At 38.3% G+C, this 21,206-nt stretch overlaps 2 protein-coding genes across 3 annotated transcripts in view; one reads left to right on the top strand and one right to left on the bottom strand.

Moving 5' to 3' along the window:
• The window catches only part of slc4a5a (solute carrier family 4 member 5a), a 30,784-nt gene extending 27,891 nt beyond the window's left edge, over positions 1-2,893 (top strand). The window contains exon 25 of the mRNA XM_028456449.1: positions 2,698-2,893. Coding sequence (XP_028312250.1) covers positions 2,698-2,863 — 166 coding nt within the window. The 3' untranslated portion in view covers positions 2,864-2,893. The remainder of the gene's footprint in view (positions 1-2,697) is intronic.
• A 1,791-nt stretch (positions 2,894-4,684) lies between these two features.
• ogfod2 (2-oxoglutarate and iron-dependent oxygenase domain containing 2) lies at positions 4,685-11,169 on the bottom strand. 2 transcript variants are annotated; one of them, XM_028457555.1, is made up of 8 exons: positions 10,943-11,169; positions 9,568-9,624; positions 9,377-9,487; positions 9,210-9,309; positions 8,135-8,259; positions 7,274-7,531; positions 7,002-7,145; positions 4,685-6,155 (listed from the first exon to the last, which is right to left on the bottom strand). In XM_028457555.1, exons 1-8 carry the CDS (start codon positions 11,069-11,071, stop codon positions 6,039-6,041), a joined length of 1,041 nt encoding a protein of 346 aa, XP_028313356.1. In that variant the 5' UTR covers positions 11,072-11,169; the 3' UTR covers positions 4,685-6,038. The 2 variants fall into 2 exon arrangements, with proteins under 2 accessions (XP_028313356.1, XP_028313357.1); XM_028457556.1 differs by having other exon boundaries at positions 9,210-9,306.
• Between the last annotated feature and the right edge of the window lie 10,037 nt (positions 11,170-21,206).

The following is a 21,206-nucleotide window of genomic DNA, read 5'->3' as shown; positions in this document are numbered from 1 at the left end:
AACCCTGAGCCTGCCGTCTGTGCAGAGTTACCCCTGGAACTCTTTATGCTGAATTAGTGAAAATCTCCTCTATCGCCTTTATTTTACTTCATTTGTTCCTTTTCCACATCTGGGGCTCTATTCTCTCATGTGTTTATGTCCAAAAAGTCGCGCAGCGGTGCTGGTTTTGGCTGTGCGCTATTCTCCCCCTGTACTTAAGTCATCCCAGTTATGCACTGTGGGTGGAGCAGCCCTGAAATGTGGGTTTTCCCATTCAAATCTGGCTTGACGCGCATTCTCTGGTGTGCGTAAATACTTTTCCTCTTACGCGCTTCTAGCCTTGGAATAAGTGCAATGCCCCGATAAGGTGAAACATTATGTTGCACTAGAAATATGGACTCGTCAGACGGACTCGTGCGTCGGGCAGCAGCAGCTGAGTGATCACACCTGCTGCTGCGCGATTAATTAAAACTCTGACAGACGCAGATTTCTGTCCACGCTGGCCACAGTGATTCAGCTATTCTCATACTATGTCCAACGTAAAGTCACAGTTTGATCCACTATAGAGTGAAACAAGCTGTCATATGGAGATGAGGATGGACCACAAACTGTTCCCACACATATTTTAATGAGTCCCACCTCAGGTCGCTTTAAACTATTTATATTTAAAACTGCGTATTATGGAAGCCAATAGTTGTGTTTCACTGCAAACATCCCTCTGTATTAAAGCAGGACGCTCTGCGGCCGTGTTATTTCCTCATATCTCCAGCTCATTTAACGCTTTACAACGATGATGATGATGATTTCACTGACATTTACAAGCGTTGGGAAAACTCCATGTTCCAGGATTTCTAGACAGCCCCCAAAAAAATGACATCACCGCCTCCTTTCCTTCAGTCCGCCTTCATTCACACATACGCGCTTTTTGGCTCCTTACGCGCAGTGGGCGTGTCAGCAGCCTGGACCAGAGAATACGCGTAGGAGAGAAGTGCGTAACGGCAAAAGAGCTTAAGTCCAGACGGGAGAATAGACCCATAATAAATATGACTGTTGACTGGCTACTTTATTAAGTACATCTTTGATGTAAACTCCTCCAATATAATCAGTTTAAAATGAATCAGCTTATTTTGGCCATGCCAGCTCATTTGTTTGTTTGATAATAGTAATTATTTAATAATATATATGAATTTAATGATATTGTTTAGTAATCTAATGAATGAATACTAATGAGTGTCAGTCGACCCTCCGTCTTCTCTCCATGCACTTAAAGCAATGCAGATGCTTGTAAAGTGAGAAGTAAACTCCTCCTCTTAGTAGTCGATGTGATTCAATGAAGTGCATGCTGGGTAGTTTTTCTCTGAGTCAGCTCGGCTTATGGGAATAGGAGTAAATATAAATATACAGTGTGTGAACATTTAAGTACCGTCTGTATGACCTGTGTGTGATGATGATGATGATGGCGCTGCAAACATTGCTTTGCTTTTGGTTGTTTCTTTTTCCTCTCCTGCTGCATGAGACCCTCAGCACACTGTAGCTACTGCACCTCAACTATGTCTGCATTGCTCTAAAGAGGCATGGTTTACACTCTTAAATGATATAAATACACTTGAAGGAGGGGAGTGGCTTACATTCAGGCTGTGAGACACCATTCAGGTGTAATAAAGCAGGCCTTTACTGTAGACATGCAGAACCACGGTCCTCCAGGAATAGATTAAAGGGCTGAGCTTTAGGTAGATTCTAATGAAGCAAAAACAGAACCATTTATTATTTTTTATTAGTTCATGATAATTCCCATAGATAGGGTGAGAATATTTTCACAGCTTTATAATATTTATATTAAACCGAAAAGAAAAATCACGACTGAAATCTGTCAAGACATCATTATTATTTTTATAAATATATTTTTTAAAAAATTAAATGGTAAATAATAATAAATAAAATCATTTTAAAATGTCATAATATCAAAATAAAGGAGCCATGGGAGGCATGTTTAATATGGAAGCCTGTTTCTGCCACTAAAAAAAATAATAGTCATAACTATGAGTATTATTAATTATTATTATTTTTTAAACCGTTAAATTTGCAAAGAAACTTACAAATATGTGACGGAATAATTTTGGAATACAGACTTATTTATCAGTGAATCAATATTTATTGCTTGTTCATGTGGAGATTGTTGGGTTTTTTTCCGTTTTATTACAAATTTTATATTTTGATAGTGCTTGAGATGACTTTTGTTGTAATTTGCGCTGTATAAATAAAGTTTGAATTGAATTTATAAGAAGCGCTTTTCATACAAAGAAATGCAGCTCAAAGTGCTTTTACATAGCACTTTATGTACTTCAGTACAATGTGTTGAATTCTAAGAACTGAATATACAGCCAAAATAAGTGTTTGGAATAAATTATTATTATTATTTATTATGTAATTAGGAGTGGTAACAGTCAGTGTCGGTAGATTGCTACAAATGCTCAGTTTGTATCTCATAATTATGACTTTACTAACTCATAATTATGACTTGCCGTGACGTTTCTTTTGTAGCGGAAAAGGGCTTCCATATAATTTAGTGTACACAAACGCATTGTCAATTATTTCATGAGAATCACCCTTAAATGCTGAGTCACTGAGGGTTTCCCTTTAAACCTCCCCCACCCGTGTCCCTTCGGTGTTTGTCTGTATCGTCGTCTGTATCGTAATCGGCGCTCCGCCCTTCTTCAGCATCACCCTCCACCTGAAGATCTCCTGCCCGTCGTCTCCGGCCGTGCCCATTGGTCGAGGGATGTCCTGCCCCGTGCCGCAGGTCAAGATCGAGATGGAGTCAGACTACGATTCAGACATCGACCGCCATCGATCCCGGGACATGAGCAGCGAGACCACACTATGAGACGGGACGAATATACCTTAAGAACTATTTATTCATGTTTGTATAATATAAGAGGAAAAGCTGTGTAAAATATATTTATATTGGAAATGTAATGTCAACTGTCGGCCAGTGTCATGCGGTGAGGTTTACGGGAAGTGAGGAATTTATAATTAAAGGCCAGTCACCACCACTCTAGAAAAAAATATATATTTTACGACAAATAAGTCCATTATTATTGAAAAGTAAATTATGGAAAATAGGTTTGTTACAAGAGAAAAGTCCATTACAGCGAAATGTTCAATATGACAAAAATGCCATTGCGAATACTTTATCCATTTAGGAAAACATTTATTTTTTTAGAGAAATGTTTGGTCATATAATTTTTTTTGGGGAATAACACGAAAGAAAAATTTACAAAACAAACGTGTACATTAGGAATGTAAAAAATTTCCATTACAACAATGTTTCCTGGCGTTTTTTTGTCTCATGTACCCCGTATCCCCGTAGTACCGTATTTGTGTCAGCTGGTTCGTCTAAACCCTGTCCTGTGTCTCGTCCAACATTAACCTGAGCTTTAAGGCTTTTATTCATCTATTTCTAATGTTTTGACCATTAGAGATTTTGAACTTCACGATCTCATGTCGCTTTTTTATGCCACAGTTCATTGTCGATGGATGAGGAAAATGTCTGTGTACATGTAAAAACAATCGTCTTCAACAGTTAGAAATTAAATTGAAAAATGTAAAAAAAAAAAAAAAAAAAAAGTACCACTAAGGGTATGCATACCCCTGGTTGGGAACCACTGTACTATAAAACACAATTACATCACAAATATCCGTTAAGTCGAAAATGTGCATTACAACAAAAAAAAAAAAAAAAAACATCCGTGACGTCAAAAAAAACTGTGACGGAGCAGCGCCGTCACTAACCGAGCAGCAGCGCACGCACGCGCACACACATTCTCTTTCTCCCCTCCGTATTTCTCCTCACATCATGCATTTAACTAATCTCCTTCTTCCCCAACTGTTGCTAGAGTATGCATTTGTTTATTAGAAAATCGGTTATCATTTGAAAAGGATGTGAATATTGTTTTAGTTTGTATTCCTTAATAATTGTTTTTGGTTTAATTTAAACCACACCCATGGGAGGGGCTAACCTGTTAAAAGCAGTGTAGGAAGCTGCATAGAGGGCAGTCTTTCTCTGGAGGTGCATGTGGGAGCAATGTACCTGGACATTTCTGAAAGCCTCTCAGCTGGAAGTAGAGCTGGGACCAGGTTGTGTGTTTTTTTTTTTTTTTTCTCTTGATGTAAATATTTGTGTTCCACTGTAAATATTGAGCACTGGCACCATTTTTGGAAAAATAAATGAAAGTCGACTTGCCATACGGATGGTCGTGGTTCGAACCCCGTCACAAACATCCATAATGATAAATATATTGCTGCTTGTGACCAACGAAAGAATAAAACGGTAGCTTGCCGTTCTTACCAATGAGGCAGAAGAGTTGAAGAAGAAACTTTATGCTAATGAGTGCCCCCTACAGGAGGAAAGAGCACCAACAAAAACCTTACCTTTCTCCCCTGACCGCATGTCACTGCTGCCCATGTAATAATATTGTACTATACATGTAATTACTGTCATTATTGTAAAGTGATCTCAGGTGTGTACAGTGATTGGTTTCCTTGACAGTTATGTGCCATAAGGTGTGTCTTCTGTATCTTTTGTTTTTTTGTTGTTGTGTGTTTAACTTGTTATGATGTGGACCAAATTCTCCCTTATTATTGCTTCCTGTTTCCCACTGAAACATTTGACCTGAAACAAAAAGAAACAACCAAAGAGCCGCAATGTTTCTGATGAGCTGCAGTTTTATTTTTTAAAGTCCAACAGAATGTGTTTGTACAGACGATGATATATATATATATATAAAGCAATGTTTGATTAAAACCTCAATTATTCCACACTTTAGTTTGTGTTTTATCTTCACAAATGTAAGTTTACTGCAGCACGGATGAAGGTGGGATGCGCAGGAGGAAGTGGCAAAATTTCAAAAAAAAATACAGGGCTCTAGAGTGAGAGCATTTCACTCTTAAAATAAACATATGTGCCAAACGTGGAAAAGATTTAGTCTTGTAATCTCATATACATTTAGAAGAAAAAAAAAGCATAATAAAAGTTTAAAATATATAATATTGTGGCCAGATTGTACAATGTGAAAAAAATGTTTTTTTATTCACACGTCTGATCAATTCCATTACACTGAATTAAATTAAAAGCAGACTCTGGTATTTACATGTAAAATTAAAAAATTACCTCAAAATGCTGTAAATGGACTGACGGGTATATGTGGGGCACTCACAAAACAAAGTGAACCTTTACTATCACAGAGATACGTTCAGGAAATAAAGTCCGCCCCCAGTTATTATGGACACTTTACTCAGCCAATAGCGTGTCTTGTCTCAAAAGTAGCACATTTAAATGCAGTCAATTTGAAGCATCTTAACATCCAAGCAACTGTGCATTTTTGATTGAAAATCATCTTTTTTTCTCCTAGGACTTTTAAAAAATGTACATTTTTACCACATTAAGAAAACAATATTGAAAAAATCAGTTAACACCACTGGGTCATACATAAAACATGTCATCATCAAAGGCCTCGTCTGGCAATTTCCACTGCTTTTACTGATACAACCCCTGGCAAAAGTTATGGAATCACCAGTCTTGGATGATGTTTATTCAGTTGTTTAATTTTGTAGGAAAAAAAAAATAGATTACAGACATGCCACAAAAATATCATTTAAAATGATATCCGGAGTTTCTGAGAAACGTCTCGATGTCACGCCCTAAACAGCTCCACTTCCTCCGCCAATCTACCAGAAGCCACGCCTCTACCTTTCTGCACGCACATTGTGGAACATGACACGGTCACATCAGGTCTCATTGATATAGGTCTATGGGTCAGGTAAGAGCCTAAATCATTACCTGTTTGCTGTTGTGACGCGCGGCCTTGTTTCCGTGCACAGTTCCACATTCACCATCCTCCAAGACTGGTGATTCCATCATTTTTGCCAGGGGTTGTAAAACACCACAAGTGGCTAAAAGTCAGTTATTATTCTTAAAACTCATTGACATCATCATGACAGTGATTACTCATATTCTTAGAAATACATGAGCTTTTTTTGGATGCCCTCTGATCGTAGCGTCACGTCAGCACACACCAAACGTCTGGCTGTGACTCTTTTGTGAATCCTTCGGCAAATCCTTGGCCTTCGACCAGTGATGGTTTCCTGTTGCACATCGGACACAGCCTGTTGCGAACCTGTGAGCAGTGAAAGACAAACCCAAGAATTCTGAACCATCTGATCAATGTGAAATATCAGGAAATCAACATAGAGTTTATCTAACACTTAATAGAAAGTTGTCATTAATCTGTAAAGGCAATTCTGTTGCTCTGGTCTTTCAAAAATACACAGAAAGAACAAAGAGTTTAGATCAGAGATGGACAACTTTTATCACAGAGGAAGCAACAACAATGTGATCATTTGATCTGAGCGTCACATTTCCAACATTAATATCAACACAATAATAATAACTATACAGGAAAGGCTAAGACTAAGGCTTTTGACAATTTTGTATGTTTATGTTGTATTTTATGGGTTGTTTAGTTGGTTTAGTTTTGTTTTTTATTGAGTGTGTTTTTGTTTTCATTTTTTTGTCATTATTTTGTGGGGTTTTTTTTCCTTGTGTGTTTTTCTGTCATTGCGTTTTAGTGTTGTTCTTTTTGTTGTTCTGTGTATTTTTTCAGGTTTTGTGTGTTATTGGATTCAGAATTCCTTTATTAATCCCAGGGGGAAATTGCTTAAATTCATTATTATTATTCACAATTCATTTTGTGTATTCATGTTGTTTTTTTGTTTTCAGACTTATTGTGTACATTTTGTTGTCCTTTTGTGTGCTTCTGGAATCACTTTGTGTCGTCGTTTTGGGAGCTACAGAAATTTTAACCGAGGGTCTCGTGTGGGAACCAGTTGTCCATGTCTGACTTATAGAGATTTGGTCTCGTCCTTGAAAATAAAACCGGGGACGTGTTAGTGATGGTTTTGTGAAACAATAACATCACTTGTGGAGTCACAAAGCTAAAGCAGTGATGGGGACTTGTTCCTACCTGTGAGGCTCTCATCCACACGATGAGGTTCCAGCGCTGACCAGAGGCGATGGGCAGAGCTCCGTGCATCTGCTGGCCTCGGTGAAGGAGACCCTCGGTCACATGGTGAGTCACCTCAGAACACTCTGTCTCACTTAAAGGCACCTGCAGGGTGCGACAAACCTACAGTAAGGTCCACGTCTGCTTTAGTTATTCACTTCTTTTCTTTTTTAATATACAGTTACTCTTCTTTTCCTCGTGTACTGTGTTAGAGTTTTACAGCGAGCGCTCACTTGTCTCATATCTCCAAAGTAAAGGTTTCCCTGGGTGAACTCCTTCCCCAGCGACACGTTAAGGGTGACCTCTGAGTTGTCAGAGTGGTAGCTGAGCTCCAGGTCTTCGTGCAGGTCGTACTTGACCACGAAGGCCTTGTGGCTGTCCAGACAGCGCCCCCCGCAGTCTGGGTACAGCAGCGAGGTGAGCGGGAGCAGGTACTGCTCACGGAGAGGCGTCATGAAGCCCTCGTCAAAGCCCAGCTCATTGAGAAGAACCTGGAACAGAAAGGAGAAGTCATTCAATCGAACTTTGAGACGCTGAGGCTTCAGCTGCAACAAATACCAACGTTAAAGTGTAAGAGCACCCTAAAACCACTTTTTCTGCTGAATCAACGTATTCAGCAGAAAAAGTAATGTAGTTTATTGATCGTAGTCCCACTCTTTACATTTTAAATTTAGCATTTTTAATTGTAAAATGTCTGAGTGAATGCCCTTCAGGGTTGGGGTCAATTATGAATGTCAACTGCCAGTGTTCTTCAGAGGTGTTTGCTGATTACTTTGATGTGTCCAATGCTTGGAAACAGTTTTGTCCATGACTTCTGTGTCAGAAGATCGAACTAAACTTCCTGAAAAAAGAAGATGAAATGAACTTGCTGGAGTTAATATGCTGAAGTAATGGACAAAAGCGATCAGCAGACACCTCTGAAGAAGACTGGCAGTTAACAGTTGAAACACGTCAGGATATCAAAGTAAACTTCTTGAAAAAAAGTTGTCTGAATAAATGAAACCTCAGTGAGTATAAAGAGAATGTGGAAGTCCAGATTTCCACACACTGACAGGTTATTTAATAATGTTTGAGGATTGGACTTGTTTTGTTACCCCATAGTGGTTCATGGAGTTAGGTCTTCCTTTGGGAGCAGCCGATCGTTCAAAGTGCTCCAACTCCTCCAGCAGATCATCACAGAAGCGTTTCTGGAACACGGGGAGGCGGTAAACCCGCGGGGCTGCCACAGAACAACAGACAGAGTTAAACACCAGTTACTTAAAACATCACAGACAGACGATCAATTCTGTTATATCAACCAGAAACTCAAATCGAAAGATCCAAAAATAATGTTTTTTTTTTTCAAGCTCCAGTTAAAAAACCTTTCACTTCTTTCATCCATAACTGCAGGCTGTTGTTGCTCTGGGAAAAAAAAAAACACACTGCGTTTGGAATTACGTTTGTTAAAAACTGGAAGCATTGAAAATAAAACGTTTGATTGTAAAAAAAAAAAAAAAAAAAAAAAATACAAAATGTAAAAAAAAGCCTGACTTTGAATGTTACCGTCCTGAACTCAAACTCTCTAACAAACTTGATCACATGGAGCAGCTGCTGCAGAATAATCTTTGACAAATATACAGTAGATGAAATGTGTTGATGCTTTTGGCCAGTCTATTAGGGTGGGAGCATTTTTCATTTTTTTTAAATTTTTTTTCATTAAATTTGTCCAATGAGATGTTGTTTTTTGGCACAATATAAAGTAGCCTGCTTCTCCAACCTTTATGCCACCACTGCTGAGTAGAAAATTAAATATTAGATTCAGGTGGGAAACATCTAAACTGTGCAGGGCTGCGATCGTCCAGGACCAGATTTTAGGTCAGTTAACAGTAAGTTCACCCAGAATTGATCTTTGAAAACCCAATTACAGCCTCAGGTTCAAGGTTCCTTATCACCTGACTAAAACTAGATGAAATGCAAAGACAACAATAATGCTTTGCATTTTCATGAATTCAAATCTATTTTTGTGTGAAGTGGTGGAACATGATCAGAAGTAGTCGCTGTGTGAGAAGGTAAAACAAACCAATACCAGTTGAATAATGGAAGATAAAGTGATTTTGGGAATCAGTGTTTCCTGTCGCACAGATCTCTCCTCCATCATCATTTAAAGCTACATGTTCGCTCTCAGCTCACCTGCTTCCTCCTCCAGCAGCTCCAGCAGCCCTTTCTCGGTGGCGTTGGGTGTTCGACAGTATTCCACGATGTCTTTAAACTTGGGAGCGAAGAAGGACTGCTGTGGAAGAGCAGTGGTTTTAAAGCCCGGATGTGGAGGAGAGGGGTTGTAAAGCTGTGGTGAGTACCTGCAGCTTGTAGACGTGAGGATGGAGAGGCTGGTACGAGTCTCTGATGGCGGCCGTTCTCTCCGCAGAGGTCACGCTTAGACGTCTTCGTCGGTCCACCTCCTCAGAGATCTGTTTGGAAACGGAACTTTTAACGGACTGTGCCACTACTGCCATTATTAATTTAATCATCAATAACATTGTTAAGTTACCTTTTCCAGCACTTCATCAAACTGTTGTTCAGTGATGCAGCCAAGACTTTGTAACACCTGTGTGACGATAGACAGAAATATTAAACATAAGGTCTAAAACAACAGTAAACCGATGGTGGACAGAGGTGTAAAGAGTACTGGTATATCCTACTCAAGTACAAGTACGAGTAATTCATGCATAAAATACTCAAGTGCAAGTAAAACGTAGCTCAATTAAAGATAAGTTACTCGTTACTTTCACTCCCAACTTAAAAAGGAAGAGATGAAATGTTGCACAAGTTATTTTCCACAAAGGCATCTGTTTAAAATAAAAAGTGTCAAAATGTAAAATTATTTCTTCTAAATAAAAAAAACCACTAATCGATTCAATTCAAAATTTAAATAATTACACAGTAGATACATTTATGAACTCTAAAACTGAGAAAATAAACTGCTGTTTTGGCGCGGTGCATTACGTTTAATCTGATTGGTCGGCTATGATGTGATGCATTTGATTGTTGTCTGGTCATTTCAGTTTCTATATTTTTACAATGTCTTTGATCATTTTAAAACAAAAAAATAATGATTTACTCAGTAACAGGTGTAGAAATGTAACTAATGACTTCTTTAAAAACATACTTATGTACAGGTAAAATGACTGATTTAGAAATATACTCAAAAAAAAAAAATGGACAAGTACCCAAAAAAAGCAACTCAATTACAGTAATGCGAGTACTTGTAATCAGTTACTTGAACATTTTAAATTAGGCTGAATGGAACATAAATCAAAAGTTGAAGAAAAACTAACTTGCAGTTTTAGTAAATTTATTATATTTATTATTATTTAATATTGACCTTTTTTTTTTTTTGCTTTCCAAAAATAACAAAAACACTTTTGAATAACTTCTGACAACCGCTGGGTGGCAGTATCGAGGCTTCCAACACTGTAACCTTCGACGCTGGCCATCAGATAGACTGGTCACCAGTTAAATCAAACACTGGCTACAAACATTTTCCAAACGTTTCGAAAATATAGAAAACAAGGTTTGTATGTCACACATCTAAAGTTATTTTAACACAATAAGCCTGACTTGCACAAAACCAATCTTTATTTTTAAACTATTCTTTTTAAGGGGACTCTGAGGGACTATTACAGCCCCTTTATAATATGAATAGTTTCCCCAAATATAGCTGACATATGAACATAATATGTTTACTAATCTCTGACAGGCTTCACAGCTGCAACACGAGACACTGTCAGAAGCCGCCCATCAGGTAGACTGGTAACGAGTTCAACCATAACACTGTCTGTGACGCAGGCACTTACTAAGCGGATATTGTCATGTATATTTAGGCTAAACAAATTGTAAACATGTATACTAAAGCTTCTGCTCACTGGCTGGTAGTCCAGTCTGAACTGCTCCTCTGATACGAAGCGGACATGGAGGCGATAATCGTGGAGGAAGATGTTATCCGTCCTGAAACAATCACAGCTGTAGAACTTCGGAGGCTCATAGTTCGTCATAACTGACACTGACAACCTGACACAGACACAACAGCGATTCACAACATATTACACCATTAACATTCGACTACAATCTATTGGATACATTTGTTTTCCGGTTCGTGGCCCTTCAGAACAAAAGCACGAGTTGTTCACAGACTGTTTTATTTCCTTTCTATTTGGCCAATACACAACAAAATATCAATAGTCTCACTACCCCAAAAATATTTAAACTGTTACCTAAATATCATCATCAGAGTATAGTATTTTTTGGATAAAATGTTAGGGTAAATATTAAAATATATGACTTTAAATTTTGCATGAACAGACTAAATACAAACGTCTGAATATCTGAAGGGCAATACTATTAGAAAATAGTACAAATTAAATTAATTATTCATATATTTTTTTAAAAGGTATTAATTGTAACATTTATCTGAAAGGTGTGAAATTGTATTTTTTTTTACACATTTTGAAGACTCTAAATATTTTTTTTTTCTGTATTTTTGAAATATTTTAAAAATACTAAATACATTTGATAAACCCAACAATCAACATACAATCATGCAGATTAAGAACCATAACAGTAAGTAATTCAGTCTTTGGTAATTCAAGGTATTAAATTACTGTAAATAAAAAAGTTACGGCAGTAAATTTTGCATAAACCGAATAGATATAACTATTTAAATGACAATACAATTAGGGATTAGCAGATATGATTATTGTTAATACTATTATTACTACAATTATTTTTGACTTTTTATTATTCTAAAAAAAAAAAGTAAAATTGTTGAACCTGTTTGTTTTTAACTACATATGCATTTTAGGTACTTAAAATGTTGCACTATCAAAAATAAATACATAAACACATATGATTAAATAACAAAGGTCGCGTTTTGTTGACGTCACGTCCGCCCCGAAACCCGCCCTACGGACAAACATGCCGGACTCTCTCCGGCTGTCGTTGAACGTCACCTCATGGTCTTTCTTTACCGTTTCTCCGTGACTGAGATGTTGAACGTGGAGACGCTGCCGGTGGCGGAGGAGGAGGTGGTGGAGTCCAGCTCCAACAAACTGGGAGACATTTACTCCTTCGTGTCCAAAGGCAGCTTCCCTCAGAGCGCGAGTCCTTTGCGGAGGAAGAACCTCCGCAGGTTCGCCCGCAAGTTCACCATCGATGGTAGGACCAGTTCGATTATAAACACGGTACAACCGTCAGCCATCGCTGAAATAACTCAACTGTACATGAATATCAACAGAGCCAAATCTGACACAGAAGTAGCTCAACACCAGCTTAAGAGATAAAACGCTTTTTATTCTGTGTATTTTATTAATCATGTTTGCCTGCGACCTAAATTTGTCCATGAAACATGTTCTCAACTTTTTTGGTCACGAACTCTTGTTTGGGCCCAATTAAGTGATTTTATTTTGAAGGGGATACTTTTATTTTTTTTATTTTTATGCAGTGCTGACAACGCACGAATTAAACTGATATTTGGAATTTTCAAAGTGCAACTTTTTCATTCTATCTAGCTATCTACATATTTCATTGTGATGTATTAATCAGACCTAAATTACACATATGTCATTATTGCTCAGCATTGCTGGGTGCTGTTAGCAGCCTACTGGTTGTAAATATTTATAATGAATCACTGAAGACTGGCTTTAAATGTGAATAAATAATTAACTGTGGAAACTAATCAGTAGAGCTTTATTGCATTAGTCCTGTGCATCATTAAAAGTACTTTTATAAGGAACATCATTGTAACAGACTGTAAACCACTGATTTATTATCATTGTTATCACCGTGGGTGATTTTTGGTTGAATCGTGGCTAACAATCAAACCTACTCATCAATTATAATGACATAATTCTAGTCAGTCGTCATGAACGACTTTAAGGAGGTTTTATCGTCATTACTTGACAACTTAAAGCTGAATTCAATCTGCTGTTTTTTGTTGGTGTTCAAGCAGTCATCGGATTTCAAATAATCATCGTATTTTCTGTACTTCCAGAGGGTAAACTTTACTATGTGGGAACCAAGAAAGAGGAGAAGAGGGAGGTGGTGATTGAGGCCGAGAGGAAGAGGCAGATTTTCCTCGACTGCCACTTCAACGACATCGGCCATCACCTGGGACAGAAGAAGACGGTGCACAGGATCCAGAGCAAGTACTACTGGCTGGGCATCATCAGGGATGTTGTGGATTGGGTACAGCACTAAAATACTTGTGTAATAATCACTGTCATATTCTTCTATTTATTAATGTAGCAAAACCATCATCATTTCAAATCAGCATAGCAAAGTAAGAAAACCTTGCCTTTTAAACAGCATAGAAGCAAAAAGACTAAGAACAACACATGATACATTGCGTTTTTTTTTTTCCTCGATGTTGCGATTGCGATTTAATATGCGATTATTTTTTCAAGGGCCTCTTGTCGTGTATCGTTCAATGAACACAAGCAACAAATCAATCTGTTTCATAATAAACATTTTTGGATTTATTTAAACTTTAAATAAAAATAAAATGTACATTTTAAAGCACAAATTACAACAATAAAGCACAAATCTGTGGCTTTACCTCTTCAACATATCTTACTAACTTCACGTTTCATGAAACATGTGAACAGGTGGACTGCACTTCTTAAACACTCTCTGAACTTAACAGGACAGTATAATAGGATAATATCACAAATGTAATTAATCGTTCAGCCCTAAAATCTATGAACAAATTCTACAAAAAGTAATTTCAGTGCATTGCTAGTAGGGTGGGGCAGTATGAACATAAAATCCTATAACCATTTAATTATTTCTTATTAAAGTTTTACGAGAAAAAGGATTTTCGGTCAACGTTACCACTGCAATTAATTTTTAATAACAAGTTTCCCAAGATGCTCTTCAAACATACAGTGACAAAAACCTAAAGCACACTGAAGCTAAATATCTCAGTTGATTCGCCACCTTTGAAAGTTCTGAAATCATTTTAAGTGAGAAAGTGTAAAAGTAAAATATCAACATGTGATCATTTGATCCATGAAATTAGCTGAAACACATTTCATGCCGACATTTCAGAGACACGCCATTGTGCTACTGAATAAACTACTGGCTAACTTCAAAACAAGAGCCATATTTACAAAAGTGTTAAAAACGAATGGAAGACAACAAGGAGATATGCTTTTGTTTTGAAAAGGGGATGTTTAACTTTCAATCTTTCCATATTATCTAATGTAAACACACTACATATTCATTTTGACGCCAGACTTAGTACGAGTAGTACTTAAGTATGACATTTCAAACACAGCCTGTGTCTCTCTAAGAGACAGCATGTGTGAGTGAGTAATTGTGTAGCATGGCTTATTTTGGGGCAGGAGCGAGTAAAACCACGAGTGAGGGCGTGGCAGAAGAGTTTAGTGTGTGAGGCAGAGAGTAATCATATTTTATTCTATGTACAGCATGTGAGAAAATCTCAATGTATAACTCCCTGATCTAATCACTCAACACTGTAAATCTAGAGCAGTGGACTTTAGAAGATGGTTGAGGGTCATGTGACTACACCTGACGCTTTAGTCGACTCTGTTTCAGATCAAAGTGTGTGACACTTGCCAGCACGCTGAGAGGAGTAAGAACCAGGCTCGGACCATCAGGCCCATTAAAGTGGACGCTCCCTGGGAGATCATCGGGATCGACTTCTTAGGTTTTTACCACTTCACGGTTTTATCGTGTGGAATAAATATTACGTGTTTCATTCCATGTGTGACTCACATTGTGTTTCTGCTCCATTCATCAGGACCTTTCCCAGAGACGCAGCAAAGCCACAGAAGTGTGTTTGTGGCCTTGGATTATTTCACTAAATGGCCTGAAGCGTTTCCTGTGCAGAGAGCAGACGCTCTGTCGGCCGCACGCTGCATCTCTAAATGTATCTACAGGTAACAGCAGCAGTCGGTACGCACTCACTTTCTATTGGCTGGACATGTTTTGATTGATAGTTCAATGCATCATCATTCTGACAATCGATTATGATCAATACAGGCATTTCCGAGCATTGATTATATGCTTCTGCTTCCCCCGCTCCGTGCTTATTAAAGGTATTGTGGAGGATGTTATTTTGGCTTCCAATTCCGGGTGGATCATCTGGACTATTGGTCCTCCTCAATGTCAATCATTCTGACGTAAGGCCGTTGTACGTGCTCGTCCCCAGCTAGTTTTCACTTGCTGCACATGCGCACTAAAGATGCGTTCACACCGAACGCGACTGGAATGACTGAAGCGACTAGATTACATTCAAATCAATATAAATGATGCAACCTCAAGTTATCTCATTTCAAGTGACGTGACTTGAGTGATTTGAGCAACTTGGTCAAGCACGACCTAGTCGCTTAAAGTTGAAAAGTTTGAACTTTTCAAGCGGCTTCAAGCGACAACTCCCCCGGCCGTCACTGTCTGTAGAGCCGAGGCAGCAGCCCCTCCCTCCCGGCACAGTGAGACGGCTGCAGTAGGGGTCTGCCTACATTCTGCATGAACTCATCCTTTAGTAACCCCGTAAGTTGATCATTTAAACCGTAAAAGCGGCGCCGTCTATGATACGGTCGGAGAAGAAGTGATTAACTCTCTCTCTCCCCCGTCAGTGGCAGAAAAACACACACACACACACACTGTTCCCTGGTGGTCACGTCACTGGAGTGATGAAGCGATGGAGTGTTCAAGCGACTCATCACGGGTGATTGAAGTGACTGCAGTTGCGTTCGGTGTAAATGCACCTTTACAAGTGTTTGTGTCTCGTAGTTATTTATTGCAGCTCGTCGTTTTCACTGGGTAAGTAATTTTGTATGAGCGATGCCGACACCAACTTGTAAATAGAGCTGTGCACGTGGAAAACTGGGCTCGTGCACGCTCTCTCGCACTCGTGATGCGCATGTGCATTTTTTCAAAAATAGGAAAGGGTGTTTTTTTTCTAAACTTCTGGAAAAAGCTCCTCTATGCCTTTAAATCCCATTAATATCTTACTGTATGTCATTATAAGCTGTATGATAGTTCATCATGAGTCAGTCCTACGTCTACACTGTCAGGATCTGGTTTATTTTCAAAGGGATAGTGAGCACATTTGAAGATGTCAGAATCATCTCCAAAAGACGTAATAAATCAACTAAACATGCCTGTGTTTAAATGCTTTTTTTATTACATGTACATTGAGTTGCTGCCATGATTTGCTGATGCATCATATGTGTTTATATGTAAACGGGTGTCTCTAAAAAAGTGGCTTATGTGCGTACGCTCGTTGTTTGAGACATATACTCAATACTGTCAACTTGGTACGTCAAACTTTTTGCAGGACAGCGGCCCTCCAGGACCAACACTGAACACCTTTGATCTAACTACTATTCAAGCATTTTGTGAAAATTCCTTTTTAGTGGGAAGAGTTTATTTCACCATTTCCCTCCACATCAGGTTAAACACTTTGTTGTTTGTGTTTTACAGGTTCGGTGCTCCAAAAACAATTGTGTGTAATCAGAACGCTGACTTCTGTGAGGAGGTGAGAACGTGTATATGGTGGTCATCATTAGGATTAACTACCATGACTACAGGAGACGAGCAGCACAAACCCTTAGAAATGGGTGTGGCCAAACACTTGTGTCCCACTCCCACCCATTAACTAAATCAAAAGTAAAAAGCAGAAGGATGAGTCAGGAGGGCAAGCAAAGTTTTTTTTTTTTTTTTTTTTTTTTTTAAATAGTTGAGCAGATTTATATTTGTGTCAAGTCAGATAAATACGATGCCTCATTTTGCTTTGATTCACCTCTGATGATGTGTTCATTTATACAGAGGTAAAAGTAAGGGATTACAAGTACTCGTGTTACTGCAATTGAGTTGTTTTTATGGTTCTTGTAATTTTTTAAGTATATTTCTAAATCAGTAATTTTACTTGCGCTTAAGTACATTTTTAAAGAAGTAAAGTAATGAATTACATTCCTACACCCAACCATAACTGAGTAAATTATTATTTTTTGTAATTTTTTTTTTTTGTTTTCGTTTCATGGCAAATTAAACATAATCCATATGTTCTTAGTCTTTGCCATTTCTGATCTTTGGTTGAGGTTTGGGTTTTTACCTTTTACTGTATGTTGTTACTCACATGGCACATTTTGCAAGTTCATAAATGTAACTACAGTATACTTAGAGCCTGAGAATTCTAATTATTATTTTGAATTAATTTAATTGGTGTGAATTTATTTAAAAATGATTGTGTGTTGTGATCAACCTTTTATTTTATACAGATGTCTTTGTGGAAATAAATTAAGTTTAAAAGTTCCTTTTTAAGTTTATATATGAGATGTTTACTGTATAAGGGAACTGAGAGTTATTCAAAACCATGGACTTTCTCCTCGTGCTGACCACCGTGTTTTTCCAGGTGACGAAGCTCCTCAGCGAGAGGTGGAGCGTGACGCAGAACGTCTCTCCTCTGGATCAGCCTCACCTGAACCCCCTCCATGACTCCACCCTCCCCCTGCTGAAGGAGGCCGTGGAGCAGATGGTGAGGGAGAAGAACGCCGACTGGGACGACTTCCTGGACTCCATCCTTTACCGCTTCAGGACGTCTGTCAACGAAACCACCAAGTTCACCCCGTACTCGCTGGTGTTCAGCAGGAACCAGGTGTGACCATTCACTGCTTTGTTTTTATTGTGAGGAACTGATTCTGTCATTTCTCTTTGTTTAGATGCAGCTGAATCTGCTGAGTCGTAATGAATCAAATTGCGATGGTTGTTCCACCACGTGCATGTCCATCATGCAGGAGCAGCAGAACTGTGTTAAACAGCTGGTCAGTGAGATGTGTTGGCACATACCAGGGTTGGGGTCATTAATTATAATTGTGAAATTCATAATTCATTACAATTAGGATATAATTGCAATTGTTATTGATGTAATCATAATTGAATTGTGATTAAGTTCAGATAATTAGTGCCGATGCAGGAGTTTGGCCGATTTTGACAATTAAGATGTGTCAAAAATTTGGCACAGGGTGCCTATACTTTTGTTATGTGTAACTTTGGTCACAAATATGATTTATCTTTTTTTTTTTTTTTTTTTAAATGTTCCATAGGAAAATCTCCCTTTTCAACTTTTTCCATTCAACTTTAAACTTCAGCTGTTAGGACATTATTTAACAGATTTCAACCATTCAACCTATAAAATATCCAGTTATCTGTTTTCTTTCAACTGTTTTCTTTCACTTTTCACTATTTTTAACTGTGTTTGACCCACAGCCTTTCAACTGCAGTGACTTTTCAGCTCTGATCCCATTTTTAGAGTGAAATGGATCTTCTGAATTCCCTCATGCAGGGTACAAATATTCTAGTTGACTTTGGAATTGGAAATGTCAATTACATTTTAATCAAACCATGTTACAGTTCTGTGTCTTACACATACGTAGGTAACAATTATTAAAACATGTTTCATATTAAGTTTACCTGTCAGTTCATGTGATAATAATTTTACCGTTTAAAAAGAATTGAAATCGATTGGTAAACTGACAGAAAAAAGGCTCAGATGCCCACACCAAAAATATTAATACCAATATGTTCATTGATTAGAAAGCCTAGAGATGAAAAACAAATAAGATGATAGAAAAATTTTTTTAGTGTATTTTACAGCTGATTTAAGTCATGGGTCAAAACTGAGACGCTAACACGAGAAAGGTTACATTTTATTTATTTATTTTTTTAAATTACAATTGAACTTTAGTAGTCGAGAACGTAATTATAATTGACTTTCAAGGGAAAAATAATAATGCTGATAATCGTTATTGAGTTGTAATTGAACATGGAAAATTAAAGAGGTAATTGTAATTAAAAATTGTAATTGAGCCCAACCCTGGTGCATACCCATTGGTTTCTCTTGTCGCTAGATTAGATTTACTTTTATTACGGAGTTCTAAAGCCTGACATCATGACGAATGTTTGCCTTCGTTCCATCATTTGTGATGCGTCTGTTGCAGGTGGTGGCAAACATGAACGCAGCCTACAAACAGCAGAAGAACGCCAAACGCAGAACTCATCACATGACCCAGATGACCTTGAAGATGTCCAACCCAGAGGTCGTAGAAGGAGACTCGCCGTCTCCAAAGAAAGAGCGAAGTAGTGTGTATCTGTCCTTCAGTGAGTCGGTAAACACTCAGTTAGAGTATCATCTAACAGACTCAGACGTGCACTGACCATTTAAGAGACGCTTTGTAACCTCTTGGTTAGTTCATCATTTAATGAACTGTGACGAGGCAATTCAACAACACCTGACATCCTGCACTGATGAAGTTGAGGATACGACATGAGAGAGGCTTTGTAATGACTCAGCGTAACATGTAATGGACTCTGACGAGGCAGAAGATACGACATGAGACTTTGTAAAGACTTGGCCAATGCATCATTTAACAAACTCTAGAGTATAGTTTGTAATAAGAGCACAGAGTGAAGGTGGAACTCCACGTACTGATAAAATAAGCTTGACATTCATCTTAGCTTCAGGCCTTGTCCACACGTAGTTTGGTATTTTTATGAACGTATATTCACCCTCTTCCAATAAAAAAGCAAAAATTCCATCCACACAAAACCGCATAAATGTGCTATCCACAAGTGAGTAGACATCACTCTGTTGTTGCAGCTTCATGTATTAGGGTCCCAAATGCACCGTTATAGCTTTGCACACCTGCCTAACAATGTTTGAGATCCGGGTCATGTAGGAGGCCTGTCTGGTGTGAGCTCGTCGCGTCCGTACAGCGGGCTACCGGAGAGGGTAGATGGCGCAGACGGCACGTGCCGAGGCACCCTCTGAACCATACCGACCCTATGGAGCACGGCGGCACCCCCCACTCCCCAGGCACAGCAGGGCACCAGCCACACGACCCAGGGGGTGACCCCCGTTGCATATGGGAGCGACACCAGTGCCCGCACAGCCCCACGATGCAACAGGTGGCCCGGCCCCCCCCCCCCCGAGAGAGGACGCCATTATCTTCACCCCGCCAGCTACAAACTGACAAGCAGGCGTACCCAAGCTCCCCCAACTGGGAACCTCTACCCCATCAGTGTCCACACTGGTTAGAGTTTTCCAAAAGCCCTGTTTTTAATGTTTTTATCCTGCGTTTTTGTGTGGATGACAGGCCAAACCATAGAACAATAGATTTGTTTTTTCAGATACCCGGCTACGTGTGGACGGTGTCTCAGGCTTCACAGGCAGATTTTTTAGAAAGTGTGTATTTGTACAGTTGCCGTACAGACAACCCCCCGTTGCTATTGGTACATTTATCGAAGTAAAAGTACGTAGCGTCTTAGGGTTAGGTTTAGGTTATAACCATATATGGCAACAATTTTTAGGGTTAGGTTTAGAGTAAGGTTTAGTCTTAGTCACACAACCTAAACTGGCCAATGACTGACCTATTATCTAAACTGGCCAAATAGGGGCACTGTGTACGGATAGAATGTCGGTATATTGATACGGTAACCGTACGGATAGCCACTGCCGACTTTTTTAACGACCAAACAAATCCTCAGTCTGTATGCGTGTGTTCTTCATCTGCTTTTTTAAATTCTTCTTCAAACCAGTTTCTACTTTTCATACAACATAATTTTAAACTGTTCCCACTTAATTTATTGTAATACTTTTCTAATAAAAAAGCATTTCATAAAAAATGATGCATCTTTTTTTACACTGAGAAACCCCTTGGCTACAAAGCATTTTATTTTTTTATGATTATGTACAAAGATGCACTGGGGACACTATCAACACATTCGTGCTTTATGTTACTTAGAAATAATTACCTTTATTTGATGAGGGAAAAGTATTATTTTATTTATTTTTTTTCCATTTTAAAATAAGTGGATAATTTTTAATTTGTGAAGCTTTTATAAAAGTGCTGCTCGTTTTTTTTCCCCGATATATATATATTTTTATAATGATCTTGTGAATAGTATAGTCAGCTTTGAAAGGAATCTTCATGGTGTTCATTTTAATATTTTTATTTTTCATTCTATAAAAGCTGAAAATAAACTAAAACATTTATTTTATTTAAAGACCTTTGTGAACATAATCTTATACCTAAGAATTATTAATAGAACAAACATAAGAATGACATTTTTGGTTTTATTTTGAGTCAACCACATTAACGAAATCTA

This window comes from Gouania willdenowi, chromosome 9 (assembly GCF_900634775.1).
Source record: "Gouania willdenowi chromosome 9, fGouWil2.1, whole genome shotgun sequence".
NCBI lineage: Eukaryota > Metazoa > Chordata > Actinopteri > Blenniiformes > Gobiesocidae > Gouania > Gouania willdenowi.
Note: the sequence above shows the minus strand (reverse complement) of the source record. Positions and strands in the feature narration are given on the sequence as shown.